The sequence below is a fragment of the Chlamydotis macqueenii genome, chromosome 4 (assembly GCF_036417535.1).
Source record: "Chlamydotis macqueenii isolate bChlMac1 chromosome 4, bChlMac1.mat, whole genome shotgun sequence".
Classification (NCBI taxonomy): domain Eukaryota; kingdom Metazoa; phylum Chordata; class Aves; order Otidiformes; family Otididae; genus Chlamydotis; species Chlamydotis macqueenii.
Window position 1 is genome coordinate 35,844,064 of NC_141559.1, and position 20,429 is coordinate 35,864,492.

The 20,429-nt window shown below is 40.1% G+C and overlaps 1 protein-coding gene across 3 annotated transcripts in view; it reads right to left on the reverse strand.

The window, feature by feature from the left end:
• The window catches only part of GATB (glutamyl-tRNA amidotransferase subunit B), a 42,111-nt gene extending 22,072 nt beyond the window's left edge, over positions 1 to 20,039 (reverse strand). For 2 of the 3 annotated variants that reach the window (XM_086747443.1, XM_086747441.1), the window contains exons 1-5: positions 19,891 to 20,039; positions 17,701 to 17,851; positions 5,761 to 5,874; positions 2,459 to 2,657; positions 1,343 to 1,465 (exon numbers count right to left, since the gene is read on the reverse strand). In XM_086747443.1, coding sequence (XP_086603569.1) covers positions 1,343 to 1,465; positions 2,459 to 2,657; positions 5,761 to 5,874; positions 17,701 to 17,851; positions 19,891 to 20,039 — 736 coding nt within the window. Of the gene's footprint in view, positions 1 to 1,342; positions 1,466 to 2,458; positions 2,658 to 5,760; positions 5,875 to 17,700; positions 17,852 to 19,331; positions 19,414 to 19,890 lie in introns of those variants that run through there. The other variant, XM_086747442.1, reaches the window with a different exon arrangement.
• Positions 20,040 to 20,429: the final 390 nt, after the last annotated feature.

Below are 20,429 nucleotides of genomic sequence, written 5' to 3' on the forward strand. Positions count from 1 at the left end.
AATTAGATTTGCATCACTAGCCAACATTTATTGGATCCCATTTACTAGGTGATACATGGACCACTGTGACTCAGTTCTCTAGGACACACATCCACTTATACTATAGGCTGAAATTGCTGCCAGAACAGTGAGGCCAACTGTCACAGGCAAAAATATAGCTTACATTGTGAACACTAATAGGTATCTTATAATTGGGTGTATGTGCGGAGGGGATGAATGCCCAAAACCGTATTTTTAAACTCTCAAGCAGAAGCCTGCCATTTGCTAGCTGCAACCATGAGCTGGTTGTAAATTTTGACAGCATTAGAACTGCGCAAAAATGGCATGACCTAAATCCTCCGATTAATAGAGTGACATGAGACAGAATCACCAGTTAGGAGGCCAATCACATGCTGTGCTTCTGCACATCATCTTTTGCAAAAACTGAGGCCTTAGGGTTCCAGAAAAAAAGAACTGGTGCCAAAGGCAGGGTTCCCAAAAGTGGAAGTAGTCTCAGAAAGACAGTAGTGATCTTGGCTAGAGAGACCCTGGATGTGGGGGAGGAGCCTGAAGATCAGAAAGATGCATGGAAACAAATGCCATGGGATGCCTAGGGACCTTGGCCTCTAACTCCCAAGACTGGTATCTGCAAGCCTGCTGTACAGCACGAACCAGTACCATTTTCCAGCCCACCTCCCCAGACCAGCAGTGATCTCTCTTGTGGGAAGAGAAATTGAGACCTAGAGAACATAATGCTGGAGGGGAGGGAAAGACAGAGTGAATATGTGAAATGATCAAGTAGGGTAAAAGCCGCAGTCTCATTGGTTCTTAAATTAACCGCAGCACCCATGTCTGCTATCTGCTGTTGTTTACTCGATCTCACCCATGACACCAGTACATGTTTACTGCCTACACCCATGTTATGACTAGTTGAGACCTGACACCCAATTTATAAGATGGTGCATGCTCCCACTACTTTGTCCCATAACTTCCTTATTCTACAACTAATCCTCACTACAGGTTTCCTGTGCTGCAGCACTGTGGCAAGCAAGATGAGGACAGACAGGAAGAAACACCACAAGAACCCTGGGGACATTCTTTCCTGCGTAGATTTACCCTGTAAAATTACTGTGTGAGGCAATATAAAATCTATCACTGCAGATCTTTGCAGACGAAGGCAGGCCCGTAAGGACACCTGAAGCACAGCAGACATTAGAACAGGCTCTGAGGATTGTAAAAACAACAGCTAGGAAAGGCTACGCATTATAAGCACTCACAGAGCAAAATAACCAGAAGCTGCAAAACTCCTGCAAATGCAAAGAATTACAGGTGACAAGGGAACACGCCCTCCCCCCTTCTGTACCTGCCATGACTGCCTGGCTGCTCCCAAGTGTTTGAAGAATGAGCTGAAGCTCTCTGACTGCTGCAGCTGCTTCTTCCCCACAGCACATATCAGGCTCCATGACAACCTCCATGAGGCCGACTCCTATCAGGGAAAGAGACAGGAGATTTTCAACAATAGCTTTTGATCTTGGCATATTAGAGTGCAACTGGCTAAACACATGAAAGCACTTGGGCTTTTTTTGGAAAAAAATAAACCCCCATGTATTATTTAGTAACTGTCACTATGGGCCTAGCTGCAGATTGCTATAAAAACTTTTCCTCATATTTTTTTAAAGGAACAAACAGCAGACAATTCTCCACCCTTTGATAACGTGCAGATCAAAAGGACATATTCCTCTTCCACCTTTCTCTAGGAGAACTCCCATTTAAAGCCAATCTGATCCCAGACTAAAATTTATTCATCTTAAACTAATTTTGGAACAGAGAGAACTGTAAACAGATATAGTCTAGTTTTTCCCTTCAGGAACCAGCTTTCAAAGAATATGAGCAGCCACAGCCCTTAACTTCAGTGGACACACAGAGCACTGTGTCCCAGTTAGGCTAGACCATCCAGCTTGCTGCCCGAATTGTGTGCTAATTTGGTTCATTCCGTTTACAATTTTGAAGTTTAAAGAGAAAATCTACATCTTTTTCAAAGCTAATAATTAAAAGAAATGTCTGACTCATGCACTGACAAATTCCAACAGCTGCTCCTTCTATACACAAACTTGATTTACTAGGTCTGTGATTTTTTTTTTTTTTTTTAAACCACAACACATACAGTGGCAAAATCTTCAATAGTTGAGTGGCTGTATGTGCCTCACATACAGTTTTGAGAAAACTGGAGACAGCAGATTTCTAACTTGCTATTGCCAACTGCCATCAACCAACAGCTATGAGAAAGGTCCACTGGTTATTAAAAAACTCAGGTATTCCCTGGCTTCAACCGTAACAGTCATTTTGATTAATTTTTATTTTCAAAGAGAGAGGTATCAGGCTGGTTTTATTTTTCAGCTGTTCCCTGTCACTCATTTACCTTTAAAGACTCATCTTACACAGAAAGCAGGAGAAAAATAGGAAAATAATCCAAGCCTACCAGCCCTATTCAAGTCAACGAGAGTCTGGCTCCTTGTGTCATCATGGAGACTCTTTCCACTGTCTTGCTCCAACTGAATTTGTTTAATCCTCACAGTTTTGGTCACCATCTGGCTCATTTTGCTGTCTATGCAGAGACTGTATGACAGACTTCCATTCACCGCAATAGGAACTCTTTGCTGAGTGATTTGATAGCCAGCCTGTCAACAAAATTAACTTTATACACACATAAAACATTCACTTTTCAGAGAGCAGCAGCATGGCCAAGTATAAATATTACAGACCAAGAACAAAACTGAAAACGCAACATTGTCCATAGTGACTTATATAAGAGGATAGAACACATGCACATGTAAATTCAAATCCATTTTCCTTAGCTGGAAAGGCAGCAAGCTAGAAGATGGGTCTAGAATTTGACATAACTGTGAGAAGCTGGAGGCCTGGAAAAAATAAGGGCACTCCTCAACACAGGCAAGTATAAGATATTATACTAATACAGAAACAATAATCAACTGCACAATGATTTGCCGAGGATGACATAAATTTCACTGATACTGCCTTGGGGAGGGAAACGGACTAGAAGAAGTTCTTCCACGCCTGTGGCTCCATGATCATGTTAAATCCTGTCTGAAGCCAGTTACCATACCTCTGTCCCCAAGCTGGGACTATCACTCATGCTCCCATCAGGCTGAATATCCCTCTCTGCCTGTTCAGAACTTTACTCGTAGAAGGGGAGGAGAGGGAGAGGGAAGTGGGGTGGAAATCAAGAAAATGAGAACACTCCATTTCATTAATGTACCAATTTAAAAGATAGACACGGCAACTCCACCTAAGGCACACAGCTGATAAATGCCATGTCACATCTGGGACTCCACTCAAAGGGGAAACTGCCAGCCAGAAAAGGGGCTTCCAGTGACAAGGTATTGAAATAACCGTAATGATGTAAAAATATAGAAGTTAATCAATTACTCTGCTGAGGTAGGGTCCCCATTTCTTCCTCCTTCCTAGCATGCTCATGCCCCCAGTGGCAAGAATTATAAAAAAAAAGCCTTCCAGATTTTAATGAATCGGGAGGAGCATTTGCATATTTTGCAGGGAGGACGAGCTTGCTTTAAAACGTAGAGATGGCAACAGTGCATTAGAATGGAGAACAATTGTCTGGCCCCGTGAAACAGCTCAATTTATATATGTAATGAAGTGCATGACCTTCTAGCCATAATAAGAAAAATAAAATAACTGACTCTACATAGCCTATGCTAATCACACAGCTCTTCCCATCTCCTAAAACTTTTCATTAAAATGATTTTTTTTAAGCCTGAAATAGTGAGTGACAATAAATAACAAGAATCCCATTTCCCATCCAAAGCCCCATTTTCAGGAGTAACAATAATTCCATTGTCAAATGACCCTAAGAGCTGGATTTATTTCATCTGTTCTATACAGCTCATTAGCCTAAACTCTGCATCTTATTACAGGGTTCCTGACTAGACTGTTTCACTATGAAATGCAGGTCAGGCAGTTTATTGTCAGTGCTTAAACTGCAGAAGTGAGCCACCTCAGAGCCAGAATTACATGTTTTAAGCTAATAAAATGTGTCAGCATCTCCTTGACCAAATTTCCATGCTTATCTGACCAGAGGATCCTGTAACTCATGCCTGCAGACAAAGGCAACCCACTTGGTGCTGTACACACCTTCCTCCACCTCACTCTTCTCCTGTAAACACATGGATTTGGTTTCTTTCCTATGGCAACATTCTTCCACATAGCTTCTATGCAACAGACTGATGGCAGCAGACATCACAAGAATATGAGATTGTTGTCAGTTTAACAGCAAAAGCACCAAAGGTGGCTGGCAAACAAGTCTGTGATGTTTTTGGTGTTTCTTTATCATGTGTAAAGGAATTCTGAAAGTCATGTTTATTTCCTGCTATTTCACTTTTTTCTCCTTCACGTCTGGAAATAGACTTAATTTTACAAGTAAAAGAAAAAAATGTATTGGCAATTCAAACTGGTAAGTTTGTGTTTCACACTCCCAGTAGCTCACTACAGAGCCTTCAACAAAAGAGCCTCTTAATGGCTCACAAATATTAGCAAATTTATCCCCAGAATCCAAATCAGTAACTACACCAACTCCACAGAAGAGTCAAAAGTTCCCAACCTAGAAGAAAACACAACAGAAATCTCTTCTGAGATCCAGGTCTCCAGTGGACAACTATAATATAATTATTTTTCTAAGGAGGGAAGCAATTGTATTTGAATATGTTTTGTGTAACTTCAAAAGATTTCCAATGCCTGAACAAAAGACTGGGAGAGAAAATAGTTTAGTTAATAAAAAAGCATCTCTACACATTAATTTGGGACCTGAGAAATTTCCCACTCGGCTTCTCTGGAAGTCCGAAACACCTCACCAAAAGAGAAGATAAGCTAACATGCCTGATCTTTCTCAGATAAAAGAGAAATAGAGTTTTTCTTTTAATGCAGTCACTAGATCTTCACCCCAGAATCAGAGGAAGTAAAACTAGCATCCTCCCCTTGACAGGTTAGTGATAAACTGAACATTCAAAACAAATAAGGTGACAGGAAAAAAAAAGTGTTTAAAATTAGAAAGGTTTAGTTTAATTAAAATAGAAAAAAAAAGGCTGAAACATTGCTGTACCCTGTTGCAATGACAGAAGTCATATTCTTAAATTACTTCAATATTTCTAGATCCATATCAAGTGCAGCAAAATGCATTTGACTTCCAGTGACACCTTTTACCAAATATGAAAGCTACCAACAAATCATACTGCAAAGACTCATTTTCTCAGCGTTTTTTTTTAATTTATTGGAACTACTGAGTGAGAAAGTTTGAAAGGGCAATTAAATATTTTTAGGTTCCTTCAGCACACACAAAAAAGACACTATTATGTGTATACCACTGGAACCTGCATTTGTTATACATTCACTTTAAATTTAGGACTATTATCAGACCGCTTTTACCCTAACAGACAATTAGTACTAAACACCAGGAATGGAGAACTTAAGGGGCAAAGCATCTCCAGCTCCCAATTCAATTACATTAAGCTACTGGAATCGTGCAGCTAAGCAAGGAGTCAGCAATCACAGCAATCATATTCAATCAGTGAGCACTAGGGTACAGCTGTCTATTCATCAGGGCACACAGTGCAGCATCCTGATGGGGTGAGCAGAACACCAACTGAAAACAGAAAAAGCAACTCTTCACTCATCCCTTATTGCTGTCCATAATCTAGACTCTTGTCCTTTCCTATCGCCGTAAAGGGACCAGCTATACTGCATACTTACGGGCAGATCTGCATAGAAATAGTGTTTTCTGTCAAACAAGGATTTCTTGTTTATACTGCAATTGAGTGCCAGGCCTGTCATCACTGCTGCTTCTACACATCTCCTGTTGAGAACCTAAGGAAACATGACACATGGTTTTGCTCAGATACTCAGTAAGTAACAAATATCTCTCCCACACATTGCCTTATATGGAGCATATATTCAATTTTGCTTGCCTTCAGCCAGCATTAGATCTCTTTCCTTGTGTGGGTAGTTCTTACTAATCATTAAAGTCGTGGTAGCTATAAATCTGCAAAGCTTTAAGATGAAAAAACAAGCCACTCAGTCGTTTTGTCACGCCACATAAGGAGGTGTGCACCATTCTGGCTGGCTACTTTGGCAAACGTTCTAATACTTTTGAATCTTCAAGGGTGCGAGAGACAAATTATAGCAAATTATAATTAACTTATAACCAGCTATCAACTCATACTGGAACCTGGAAACACAGGGGAGTTGCTGAGGAACTGCAGTGCTATTTCAGTAAAACGCTTCAGAACACCTGTAACCACAGCACCACAGTGAATTCAGGAGTATCTGTCTACACAAAGATTTCAATGCTTTGCTTAATGAGACTGAAATTAAGCACACTTACATGCTTTGCTAAAACAGAACCAAAGAAACATCAATTGAGATCCCATGGCTACAAGTATATATGCATTTCCAGTACCCAGGTAACCCATGGGATTAAGGCTCTTGCAAAACACCATGTGATCCGAAGACCCAGCAAGGCCTTAATGAAGAAATAAAGGAGTTAAACACAGTTTCTCACCATGGACCCATCACTCTCAGCACTACACCCTCATCAGAGTCAAGATCCAGAGGAGAAAGAAAATTCCACTCCAAAAAGTACTAACAAGCAATGTTTCAAAGTTATGTTTTTTTCAAATGTGCTCTCATTAATTTAACAGTTGGTTTAACTAACATCAAACGGATAAACTGAAAAGAAAAAAAGACTGAATTTGTCTTAGTACAACTCTGACATGCTCACACTTACAGTATTTTGAAACAGGAACAGAACTTTATCCATCTTATTCTGCACTGTACAGCTGCCAAGAAGTCAATTTCCAGCAGGACCATTAAAGGGGCACATTATGTAAAAGAATCTACATGACTTCATCTGCATTGACCAGAACATAAAAGGCTTAAATAATGTTTTCTTCAATGTTTCTGACAGTATTTACTTTTTATATTCTCCAGCCTGATTTCTGAAAACAGATTAAGCAGCTGTACATTTCCCATCATCCCATTTCTTCAGCTGGAAAAGGAATCTCTTTGCTTTACTCATCTAATATTTCAAAAATGAAAATAATAAGAGAAAATATGAGAAACTCTTCATGTAACAGAAACTTAAAAACTGCTTATACAGACAAGAAATTAAATATTTAAGACATTTAACAAGGGAACTTTCAGATCTTTAGTGTAGCTATATACGGCCAAGTAGAACACATCATCTGTTCAGGCATATTTTATTTATCAAAAAAAATTTAAAGATACATAAAGCAAATTTTAAATGAGAAAAAAGGAAGAACAATTTCCCTTTGAAATACAGATCCGCAGCAAAATGAATGCAATTATTCTTGACTGTAATCTAAAGTAAAATCGGTAACTAAAAAATATTAATTTATTTTAGTACCACAGCTGCAGTTCATTATATAGTAGATGCTACTGTTTTCAACAATCAAATGCTTCCAGACAGTACAGATATTTTTATTTACTGCTTAAGGATGCTTGTAACAGTGCTAGTCAGATAGTTCAATGTTTAAAATATCACAACATTTCTAAATTCACAGGTGAAGTTTCCTCCTACTAAAGCCTTGTGGCATGATACTGTTTGGGTTTACAAATTAGGGAGGACTATGCCAGTCAGCCCTTTAACAATTGGTCACTGGAAACCATTAAAGCTCCATAAGGACTGGATAGACTCAAAACGCCACTGTGTCAAAGTAGTGAATTGGTGTGTTGCTGCATTTCCTGATGATGCAGGGGTTGTGACTGATTATAATCCGAGAATGAGACAAAATCCATCCCCCGAGTTGCAGTTAGGGCCTCATAGCACATTCTTCTGAACAACACAGGTGGAGTTTAGCTAATGATTATACTACGACTACTGTTTCTGACCATTTGCTCTTCAATTTTTGCTTCAAACAAGGTAGAGTATATCTTACTCATCACCCTAAGGGATAACATTGTTTTGAGGTGAAGGGAATAATTGCCACATACATACTACTTACACCAGTGAGAAGCTTTTGCACTACTGCTGCTGAACCATTTTGTTGGCTCTGGGGAAAAACTGGCATAAAAATGTGAAGTATTGATTGCTTTCTATGTAGTATTACTAAATATTTAGATAACTGTAATTTGTATGTGTCCCCAGTGTACCGGGTCATACTAGTCAAATCGTTGTATATGCACGTTACTCATTCACTAGTGCCACTTCCTGTGCTACTTCTTTATCGACCTCTGTGGTGACAGAAGGTATTACAAAGCAGATCTTTCCCACTATGGCATACTGAGATGTCTCCCACACCAATCTGCTTCATCTGCCCTGTTTAACACAAAAAAAATCAGATGACCCTCTACTTCCTCAAAAATCAAAACTTATCTGTTTAATATTGCTCCATATCTGAAGCGACTACTACTACCAATTCCAGTGATCAAGGCTGTGTGCATAAAGCAGAGTTGTTCAAGTAAACTACTACTTTTCCTTCAAAAAAGCCTAACTTTCCAAATAATCTGCAGTGATAAACATCAATTGCATACATGAAACTTCCCATACTAATGACCCAGAAGAAGTCCCCCAAGCTTGTTTATGCAGTAAGCGGTTATTAAGTTGACAGCTTTGACTAGCACCAAAGATTTAAATTACTGGCCTGAACTGACAAGTTGCCAGTCTGGTATGTTAGCAAAGTGCTGGCCTTGAAAGCAAGCTATGTAGCTTTTGCAGTAGCTATGGACAAAACACAAGAGCCTATAAAGCTTTCATAAATATTTCTGGTCTTCTAAAATGGAAGTATATCTCCTTGCTATTTAAAGAAAATCCTAGAGAGCCATCACAAAAGGAAATGCAAATTGTTTGTACCGGAAACTCATGAAAAACCTTAACAATGGCATCACACCACCAACACCACTTCCCTTGTAGTTATGCTATTCTGCTAGAGCACCATGGTAACTGAGAGCTAAAGGAGTGAAAGAACAATCCAACCAAGATCTTTCTTTTTTCTGATACTCGTCTATTCTTTACATCTAGTTCACAAGTGGAAAAACTCCTTTTAACAATTTCTCATCTTTATTTGCAAGGTCAGCTGTGTCAAGACCTTGGTTTTAAACACAGGACTACTCAATATCTATACAAAATTATACACAGTACCTTCAGCGATGTACATTCCCAGCACAAGTAATTTTTTAACAGCTTTTTCTTTAACAGTAGGTTTACTTCTTATATGAATACATTAAAGAAAGCTGGCCTCTTTTTAGGTCAAGGTATATGTTCCTATATTTAGTAAATTACCATTTTTACATTTAAAGAGAGTAGGTATGCAGCTTCTTGTTTTACTGGGGAGTATTATATAGGATAACTGAGGGGAAAAAAAAAAAAGAAGAAACATCTAGATCTCTCTCCTGGAAAAAGTTTATTTTTGCTACTATTTAAAAAAATGAAATGTAACAGTGGCAGTCAGGAAGCCTCAGTTCTGGAACAAAGTATTCCTTGTATTAAAACTAGTAAAACCAAAATAATTCTCTGGAAATTTTAAAAGTTTTTAATTCTAGATCACACATTTTAATAAAGTAAATTTCCTATCAATTGGCTGTCTTAAGACCTTCATTCCTTCTTACAATCATGAAGAAATCAGCATTAATCAGATTAACTACAGAACTGTTTATCTAAGAAGCATTTAATTTTAGCTCCTTTTCGTTCAGAATAACAGCTGGAAAAAGGAAGTAATGCAATGTACTTAGCCAGCTCTCTGTAGACCAGGCAGTAATCTTTAGAAACCTCAACAGATATATCTAATAGTATTTCCCAGTATTCCCTTTTCATATCGCACTGATTTTTATTTGCCTTCACTAATGGATATATTCAGTCTTACTATTCTTGCTGTGTTAAATGTACCAATTTGCTCCAATATATGGTTCTTTGAAGTGCAATCATAAGTTAAACTTCAAAATAAAATACTCTTATATCTACTTAGTCCAAATGTAATTGTGACTGTTGAGTCTGGCACTGCAGATGAGTACTTCAATGCAGTGCTCTTCCTTGGCATCCTCCCACACACACAGAAGGGCGGAACTGCCTTGTAGCGATGCATGTACAGAATGTACATGACAATAAATGAAGAGCTAACCATTTCCCAAATGACTCATTCATTTCAATAGGGGTACAATCAAACCCCATCCCTCCAAGCATACAGTAAAAAATATAAAAAACAAGCCAACCTAAATCTTGCCATTTGTTTGGTCTGCAAAGAGCTCATATGTTTCAAAAGCAGATGCCTCTAACTGCAGGAGAAATTTAAAAAGAAGGCCAGCTTCAGTTTAGGGTCTTCTGCATTTCAGCCCAGCATCTGCTTCACAGCACATTTCCTGCCCTAATACGAGTGTTACATTCTTAAACTGGAGAGACATAGAATTGATGGATGGACCACTCTGTGGATAAGGAATTGGCTAGATAGTCACACTCAAAGAGTTGCAGTCAATGGCTTGATGTCCAAGTGGAGAACAGTGACGAGTGGCATTCCTCAGGGGTCAGTATAGGGACTGGTGCTGCTTAACATCTTTATCGGCGACATGGACAGTGGGATTGAGCACATTCTCAACAAGTTTGCCAACGCACCAAGCTGTGTGGTGTCGTCGACACGCTGGAGGGAAGGGATGCCATCCAGAGGGACCTTGACAGGCTGGAGAGGTGGGCCCGTGCCAACCTCATGAAGTTCAACCAGGCCAAGTGCAAGGTCCTGCATGTGGGTCGTGGCAATCCCAGGCACAAATACAGGCTGGGCGAAGAATGAATCAAGAGCAGCCCTGAGGAGAAGGACTTGGGAGTGCTGGTGGATGAGAAGCACAACACGAGCCAGCAATGTGCACGTGCAGCCCAGAAAGCCAACCACATGCTGGGCTGCATGAAAAGCAGCATGGCCAGCAGGTCGAGGGAGGGGATTCTCCCCCTCTACTCTGCTCTTGAGACCCCACCTGGAGTACTGCATCCATTTCTGGAGCCCCCAACATAAGAAGGATGTGGACCTGCTGGAGGGAGTCCAGAGGAGGGCCACAAAGATGATGAGAGGGCTGGAGCACCCCTCCTACTAGGACAGGCTGAGAGTTGGGGCTGTTCAGCCTGGAGAAGAGAAGGTTCCAGGGAGACCTTATAGCGGTCTTCCAGTACCTAAAAGGGGCTTATAGGAAAGACAGGGAGAAACCCTTTAGCAGGGCTTGTTGTGATAGGACAAGGGGTAATGGTTTTAAACTAAAAAAGGGTAGATTTAGATTAGACATAAGGAAGCAATTTTTTTTACGATGAGGGTGGTGGAACACTGGAACAGATTGCCCAGAGAGGTGGTGGATGCCCCATCCCTGGAAACGTTCAAGGCCAGGTTGGATGGGACTCTGAGCAACCTGACCTGGTTGGGGATGTCCCTGCTCCTTGCAGGGGAGTTGGACTAGATGGCCTTTAAAAGTCCCTTCCAACCCAAACTATTCTACGGTTCTAAAAAACTTTTCCAAGAAAAAAATTGTTAAGAAGATATGTTAAGAAGAATGATGTCAGTTTGCAAAGTTAAAATGCTAAGAAATTGGTAGAACCATGATTGTTCCAGAAACTTATGCTTAACAGAGCACCGCTTTCATACACACATTGGATTTCCTCTAAGGGACTCACCTAGAACAAGACTGTTCATCTACATAGTGAGAGAAAACTACATCAAACACTTAAAAATGTCAGAGCATTTATAGTGACTGATAACAGAAGTAATAGAAATTTGTCCCAAAAAATCCACTCACAGTTCAAACTTAAAGAAATTCCCAGCCTGCTAAGAAAAACTACTGCAAAATGCTAATGTGCATTTCAGCAGCAATTTCAGACTGAATTCAGAAAAAGGGGACAGTAGTCTGTCTAGTTGTCACGTAGCGGTTGTGCCGTCCAAAAGTATCAAAGATTGCACAATAACTACAGTACCAGAACTGTGTGAAAGAAAGAAACAAGATACTGCAAACTCCTGTTCCTCACTAAGAAGTAGAAAAATATCTAGTATAAAGCAAAAGGTAAAGTAATAAAAAAAAAACCCACAAAAGAAGATAAAATACATAGCTAACATCACCGATGCATTGAAGGATCTACTGAAACAGGTGATAGCCAGATGTTTTATCAACTCAATGCCGTTTTAACCAGCAAGTTTATATCAGCCAGAGGGACCTGTTGAGGATGAACAGGAAAGCCAACAAGAACAAGAAACAGAAACAGAGCTCCATAGTTACTGAGGTGCTAAGGAGACAGAGCCCTGCAGGAATTGTTAGCCTTGAAACACCCAGAACGAGTGTCAGAACTTCTCACAAATAAACAAGAGGTAGCAAAAAGCAAGAGAAGACCTTACAGGGGACTCCTTCAAAGCTTGAAAAAAGAGCAACTAATGTCACCAAATACTTCAAAGCACAAAAGCAAAGGTGTCTCCAGAAAAAAAATGGGATCTACAGTTAAGTATAAAATAAAGCTGAGCTAAGCAACTGCAGTAATTGAGGAAGTATAACACTTCTCAGACTCCAGTGAAGGAGACTAGTTCTACAGGTAACGCCGGGGGCAGTGAATGACCCTAGGAAAGACAAAGAAATACAATCAGGAGCAACTTGCACCATAACCCAGCCGTGAAAGTGACCTGAATCAGGCCTCCCTCATCTTTCAAAGACCTTTCCTGACCAGTACAACAGCGTTGAACTGATTAGTAGCTTGAAATTATGTAGGCAGGCTTTAATCCATCATGCACCCAGAAATTTAAGGGTCTATGAACCGCCAAGGTATTCTCAGGGAGCAATGGTTTGAAAGCCTATTTCACTCTCCTAGTTTTTTTCTAAATTAAGTGAGATTTTTTTTAGAGGCTTACTGGGACTGCAAGTCCAGCAAGCTGGGACTGTGTGAACAACAAAAGACTGTTAATCGCTGATGACACAACACATGTTGCAAATCCAAATATTATCAGGAAAGAAAAGACTGGTACCTTCAATTTCTAAGAAAATATCTCCTTTTTTTTTTCCCCTAAGAACAATTACTATAGCTTTACTGAAAGAAGTAACAAGCAGTTAAAGTGAACCTAGGCATAAATAAATTGTTTAGAACAAGCATGAACTCACTTTTTCCTTCAGGCACTGCCACTAATTTATTTTTAGAGGAGAGCTCATGGATACAACAACGTAGGCATCCTGTGTTTTCAAAGCCAAGAAGAAAATTTGTATCATGGAAGCTAAGCCAACATGCATACGAAGATCAGAATATTGTCCTGTTCCCCAAGAAAGGTGCGTGCAACTAAAAATGTAGTTACCAAAAGTCAAGTTAAGCAGCAGGTTTTTTTGAAAGTGAAGTATTACAAGAATGGAGTAAATTCATATGCATGCCAGCAGGAATGTCAAAACAAAATTGAAATCTCAAGTTGGTAAAGCAGCTGTTGCAATCATCAGATTTAACAGGCACAGGATATAAAAAAAATCTAGTTTCAAGCTGTAAAGTATAAATTCTGGTCTCAAACGCTGTTTCTGTTCCAATATGTACAGCTGACAGACAGATCCACCAAAATCTCACACAAACCTCTCGGAGCCTTTGAAAGCAAATGCATCAGGTAAATTCTTTATACTAGTAACATCTAAAATTCATCATAAAATCTGATAATCAATCTATCACCCAAGACATCTGGAAAAACATTGGGTATCTGCCACTGCCAAGGACGGATGTGGTGTCAATTCAGGAAGGGGAACTAAAGCACCCTCTATGTCCCCCAGCTGGGTATTACCCCCATCACGTCCCTGGACAGCCATCTCAACAGCACAGCACTGCAGGGTGGGGAAGGCAACAGCATGATACACTGCTACTGCGCAGTGTTGCAGTGACAAACCTCAGCTTTGGAGAAGGCAGAGTTTGGAGTTTAAGCTGCTGGTGGTGCAATACCAGAAGGAACAAGGGCTAACAGCTGCTCTGCTCCTGCTTTGTTCCACGAAAAGGTGTATCTGGTTGCCTGACTGTCATTATACAAGCGAGAGAAGATACAGTAGGACCAAAACTCTTCCTTCTACACTATTTACAGAAGGAAAACTAAAGGAGTTTAAAACAATAGGATATGAAAATCTCAGTACAGGAGGATAGCAGCAATGAGTGAGTTGTGAAGTCCTCAAGGATGTCCAGTGGAACAGGAAAAAAAATCACATATTCAGACAAAATAATGCATCTCGTATGATACTCTACAGCAGTGCTCAACATAGGTCTTACTCTGTTTCTTCTGAGGGCAGAGGTATTAACAGAGCTTGATCATTACCAAAGGTTTCAGAAAACTCTATCTTAAAAAAAGATAAAACAGATGCTGTTCACACTGTGAAGAGAATGAAATTCAAATGCATGAGAAGGTGTCAAAAATTTCAAAATACTTAAGACTGGAGGGTTAACATTCATTCAAATCTTATTAACTTAAACCTTGGTTATGTAAATCCTAGATTATTTCTTCATACACTTGCCTACAAAGAAATAGGATCAGACTTTCACTTTAGTCATGCAGGAGACAAACGTAAAATGTGTATCTTTTGTTGTGATTAGCAACAAAGACTAAGCACAGAAAAAAAAGGTTTCAGCCTTTAGCTACTAGATTTACCATCTTATTTCTGCAGCTGAGCTATAATTAACCTTTAGTCAGCCACCTCAATCATGAGAATAGACAATCATGGATTCTCTTTCTGTGAGCCTAGTCTTATCTTTATAAACATTTATAAAGATTCCCAGAATTTTCAAAGAAGATAAATCAGACTGGGAGTGCAACCACTTTTATGGATCTTCAGAAGAATTTTAGATCAATCTGCAGGTATGGTGCACTATATGCCACAACGTGTAGTGTAATACTTCTTTTATAACAGGTCCTCTGAAGACACCAAGCTAAAATCATTGCCAAGTCCATTCACTAGGTAAAAAAAACCCAGGCCTTTGTAATGTATCTAGTCCCAAAGAAAGGAGAGCCTTACAGTAACTTGAGTAAGATGCTATCTGGTCCAGTGGTGAGGGGCTCCATTAGCACAGGGCACAAAAACTGTGCAGAGAAGCATGTGATGTGCCAACCAGTCGCACTACTTCTAAATCTACTTTTTAAATCAAAGCTTTGCCACACCATTTTTTTTCTGTCTCATGCAGTACTCAAACAGGAGTGCACCTGCATAGTTCTTGCCTGTAGCTGTCTGAGGCACATTACGAGACCATAGTGAAATGGCCATGACAGTAACACTGTGATGGTCCTCCTAAGGCCTACTTGCCGTAGAAGCATAAAATAAGCTGTATTATAAAGAGGAAAGATAGAGAAGAGCCAAATACATTCCTCCAGTTTCCCCTCTCCTTTGCAGGGTACAGCAAAGGCTCAAGCCTACACACATTAGTGACCCAGAAATGTAGAGCAACCACAAAACCTCCTTTTAGCATCATTCTTTCTGGTCCCGTTGTGAAGCAGCAAATACTTGCTGGTTGTCTATCATAACCATCTCATGGTCTCACAGTAAATTTAAACCCCTGAGAGACTGAAAACTGTCCCTATAGTTCTCAGATTATAACAGCAGTCATTCTCTGTTCTCTGCTACAGGCAGCACAACTACTGTATTCAAACTTTGCTCCTATGTTTTTTATTTCTCAATAAAACAGTCAAAAAGAAAGGCCAGATATTTACCTTCTAAAGAGACTTATTAGGTAATAATTTTAACATTTGTTAAAATGGGGTTTGGGTTTTTTTTTGTTTGTTTTTTTTTTCACAAACACTTGGAAATTTTCAAAAACTACCTTCCATCTTTCAAAATCCACTTGTACTTCAGACTACTGCCATGTACAAATACATAGTTATTTCAAGAAAATAAGCCCAACTGTTTGATTCCAGAACAAACATTGGTTCCTAACATCAATTCCTTTGCAGCAAGTACAATGGGAAAATAAAGCTATGACTACTGACTGGATTTTGTATCACATTCTCACATGCAAGGACATGTATTTTGTAACATTCACTTTCAACTCTATTTTCACCCATACTACAGTGAGAAAAATCTTTCTTCTCTTTGTATAGATAAAAGCAGCTGGTAGAAGCTAACATAGCATCACTACTTTTAAATTAACCTAACCATCCTGCTTTTTGCTTCGCAGGTGCAGTTATATTCTCTACCAAAGCCCACATGTACTGGTATTTTCTCACAAAGCCTCACTTGTAAAGCACTTTAACAGAGGAAAAAGCCGCCACCTCCGCCTCAGATAAGTAGTAACATACATTAAAATTAAACTCTTCATAAATAGTCGTTTTTGTTCATTCAAGAACAGTTTTTCTACTTGACTAAAGATAAGCATTAGACAATTCACAAGGATTTCTGTACATTAACAGAATATTAAGTAGAAGGATCTAAAACAAAAATCTTGAACCCTTTTAAATTTTGTGACTATTAACCCCTAACCTAGCCCTGCCCTCAAATGAAAGGAACTCATTTTCTGTGTTTAGGTCTTACCAAGTTATTCTAAAACCAAACAATTGCATAAGATTTCCATTCTCTCTGGAAATTGTTCAAAATTTCCATAGTGTTAGATGTGAATCTCAGCCCTGAACTGCAGCTGAGACCAGAGTGAAGTTCAAATTTTATCCGCATCTAAACTTCACTTCCTTAGGTTTCAACACCTTTGCAAATACAGAATGAATATATCAACTAATTTCTCTTTATAAGAATCACACAGCGTATATTGTGACTCTAAAAAAACAGCCATAAGTTAATTCCCAATTTCAGTATATTATCTAAGGCTGTATTACGGTGATGAAAAGCTTACAATAGATTAAAAAAATGTATCTACAACTGGAATTCAAACCTCCACTCTCATAAATACATTCAGTGAAACACTTCCCATTATAGTCTCTGCATGCTTGTTGCATGAGGCAATGCTAAGCCTATTAAACATTTAACTGCAGAGTAAGAGCTTGTTACACTTTTTAAACTATTATTTTTATATTAAGCTTGTTAGATTCCCAGAGGATTCTACAGCACTACTGTCACAGCCACCATAAAACTATATTTAAGCTGTGACTTCAAAAATTTTTTACGTTGTCACTAATAAATCTCATTGCTAAGTGCTAGCTAACTATTCTGACTTATTAGTCCACAATGTCTCACACAAATTACTTTTTTTCAAAAATAATTGTTTTACTCTGGAAATAGGAATGGTTGACACTTTCCTAAATCAGAGACTTTCTACTTAGGAAGCAAATACCTCCACAGTGAGACATTCCAAATGGCAAGTGACAGCTACATAAACAAACATATGGCAAAGTAACATCAAATGGCCACTTGGAAATCTAAGATGCTCTTCTCTCATAGGATTTTAATTATCTCATATTTAAGGAATTTCCTGTGTGGCATACTAACCAAATACACCCACTCTAGCCTCAGAGAAATATAGCAACTCATTCAATATGCTGAAGAGACACTCCTTATTTTTTTTTCCTTTGCAGAGGTTATCAAGTATCTGTAGTGATAACTAGGGAGTGAGTAAACCGAAAAGAAACAGTACTAGACATCTCATGTTATTAAGCAACCAGGAAAGTATGTAAAAGTAGTTCTATAGTCAGATCTTGGGAGGAACAAAATATTGGGAACATATGCAAAGTTGTCTGACATTAATCCTGATATAAATTATGTTGAAGCATAACTTACTGGTAAAGTTCCTGGTAAAGAAGCATCAAAGAAAGATACCAAAGAGTTAGGAGGTGCTGCAAACTGGACTTGGGAACCGGAAAAAAGTTTTGAGTTGGAACTGATCTGTGCATGAATTTCCAGACCCACAACTGGCACCCATGGAGCAAGACTGAAAAGGAAAGAGGAGAAGGGAAATAGTTTAAATATAGGTGACATTAAACCCCATAAACGTCTAAATATAAAACAATTTTTAACTTTTCATTTATTCTTTTAACAAAAATTAAATTGTAATTGTAAAAAAACTGTAAAAGATGTTGTAAACACTTCTACAGTGTAATGGCAAAAGTTGTGCTGCAATACTGGAGAACTGAGACTAACGGGCAATATACATGGAGGCGATTGTATGGCAAAGAGTCTTCATTATATGCAGAAAAGAATGCTGTAAAAAAAGAAATGTAGTGGTCTGAAACTTTTACATTTTCCTTACATAAGAAATCTTAGAGAAATTAATGAGGCAAACTTGCATGCTGGATGAACCCTAATTTGGTACCTTGTGAAAATCACAAAATAATAATAAATATCAGTTACTTCTCAGGTAGTTTGATAAATCTCCAGACAGGTAGCATAATAAATTATGTATTCTTTGTCAGCTAGTCACTTGCATGCTGGGAAAGGTGGCTCTCCCGAGCAGTGTTAGTAGCATATTAGCATAAATATTAGTGATTTGGTAATAGAGAAATCATCATTTCAACTAGAGAGCTACTATTCTCTGAACATATTCCACGGAATGAAGCTTCTCCATATAATCTAAAAAGTAATTGCAATTCTCACATCCATAACCTTTATATGGACAAGAGAAAAAGGTCACCTTTACACTGTGAATTGCTTGACAGTTTCTGTAAGTAATTATCTGGCCTTGTACAAATGAAGTGGCATAAATAATACTTCAGTGATGAAATCACATTTCTATAGCAGAGTACTTCAACAGTGCCAGTATTCAGATAACTGTAAGAGATAAGCAAGCTATGGAAAAGCACCAAACAAATATATCAAGTACAGTCCTCCTTCCAAAGGTGAACACAATGCATTGCCAAGATTTTAGTTCTCTGCCCTCCAACAGCTGAGGACAGCCCTACAAACATCAAACTAGTGATGCAGATGCCACTTATATCAATGCTTTAGGAAAAACAGTATCATAAAGGATTAAGCTTCAGAGGCTTAAAGGAGCAAATATATTTTTGTTTATTGAAACATAGTATTTTCTTTCGTATTTTCAGCTATTCATAAAAATGCCCCAAGGTTTAGGAAAAAAAGTTGCGGGTTTTTTTTATTATTTTTATTTTGGAGGCCGATTTATTTCATTGTTTCCTGCATTCATTAGAAATGCATCCCCATGACATCATGGCATTAAAAATTACGTCAGGCATTGCTTAATCAGCATGTTGGCTTACACCCAGATAAAAAGACATGTGCATCAGACAGTCCTTGAGTCCTAATAACAACACTGCTGAGAAACCTGGAGTTTCTGCATATGTTTTTTCAACGTTTATAGTTATCCGTGTCTCTAAAGAATCGGCAGCATACTTCTGCCAGCATCTGCACAACTTCGTTTAGATGATCAGCTGCGCAGAGAGAAACCTGAATCTCACCAGAGAAGGAGAAAGCTCGTACAGGCTGTAACTTTCACTGGCAGCAGGAATAAAAAGCTCTGTTCCAGGCACACTGTCATAGCTTCACAATTCTCCACTGGAATAGAAATCTTCCTTAGGACCAGAACAATCCTTTTATACTTTCAAAAAGCCGGGCAGCCCTTGCTGTTTGTACTCCAAACACGTGAGTGCTAACACTTTCTCATCTGTTTGTATCGCGTCTGGCTCTTATCACAGGCAAACGTCTTAAAGGGACACAGCCCTGCTGCTAAGGGAAACACTGTTTTGGGGGGTTCTGGAGGGGTGTGAGATAAACGCGTGCTTGCCACCAGCAAGCTCTGGATGCCTTACATCGCTCAGAAGATGGGATTTAAAGCGGCCCCTGCTACTCCCACCACGCCGCCTCCGCCCGACTCCCACACCCGCTGCTCTCTTGCCCAAACCCAGCGTCCCGAAACCGGGCCCGGCCCCCACCGTGCGGCTACGCCCTGAGGGCGGGATATCCCGCTGGAGAACCGCCTCCACCGGCCCTTCTCCCCGCGCCGTCCCGGCACCGTACCCGCTCTTCCCCGCCGGCACCGCCCTGCCTCTCGCGTTACAGGCGACCGCCCGCTGCCCGCGGGGGACGGGGGCGGGACCCCCAGCGCCGCGCCGCCACGCCCGGCGCCAGACCCCGCCGCACCCCTGCACGACCACCAGCGCCGCCATTTTGCGTTGCTCGCGGCTGAGGGGCTCCCGCAGCGCCCCCTGGGAAATGCAGTCCGGCGTGCGGGATCCTGCGCAGAGCGGCGACGGAGTGGGGCGGACTACAAGTCCTAGCATGCCCCGCGCCGCCCGGCACTTCGGGCGCTACCTGAGGAAGGGAGTCGTGGTGGGAGGGAGGGGCGGATTGTGGTGGGGAAGGCCATGGCGATGTGAAGGGTCCATGTACGGTTCAGCTGCTCCCTTAGAGTAGAGATGGGGGAGCCAGCTGGAGGCGGACATCTCCCTGCCTTCACCAGAAGACTGGCTCTGCTCGGCTTGCAGTGAACGTGGGCCTTTAGTCCCACACTTCTGCTGTGGAAAGGCCTGTCCTGCCTTCGTGGCTGTGTCGTGGCC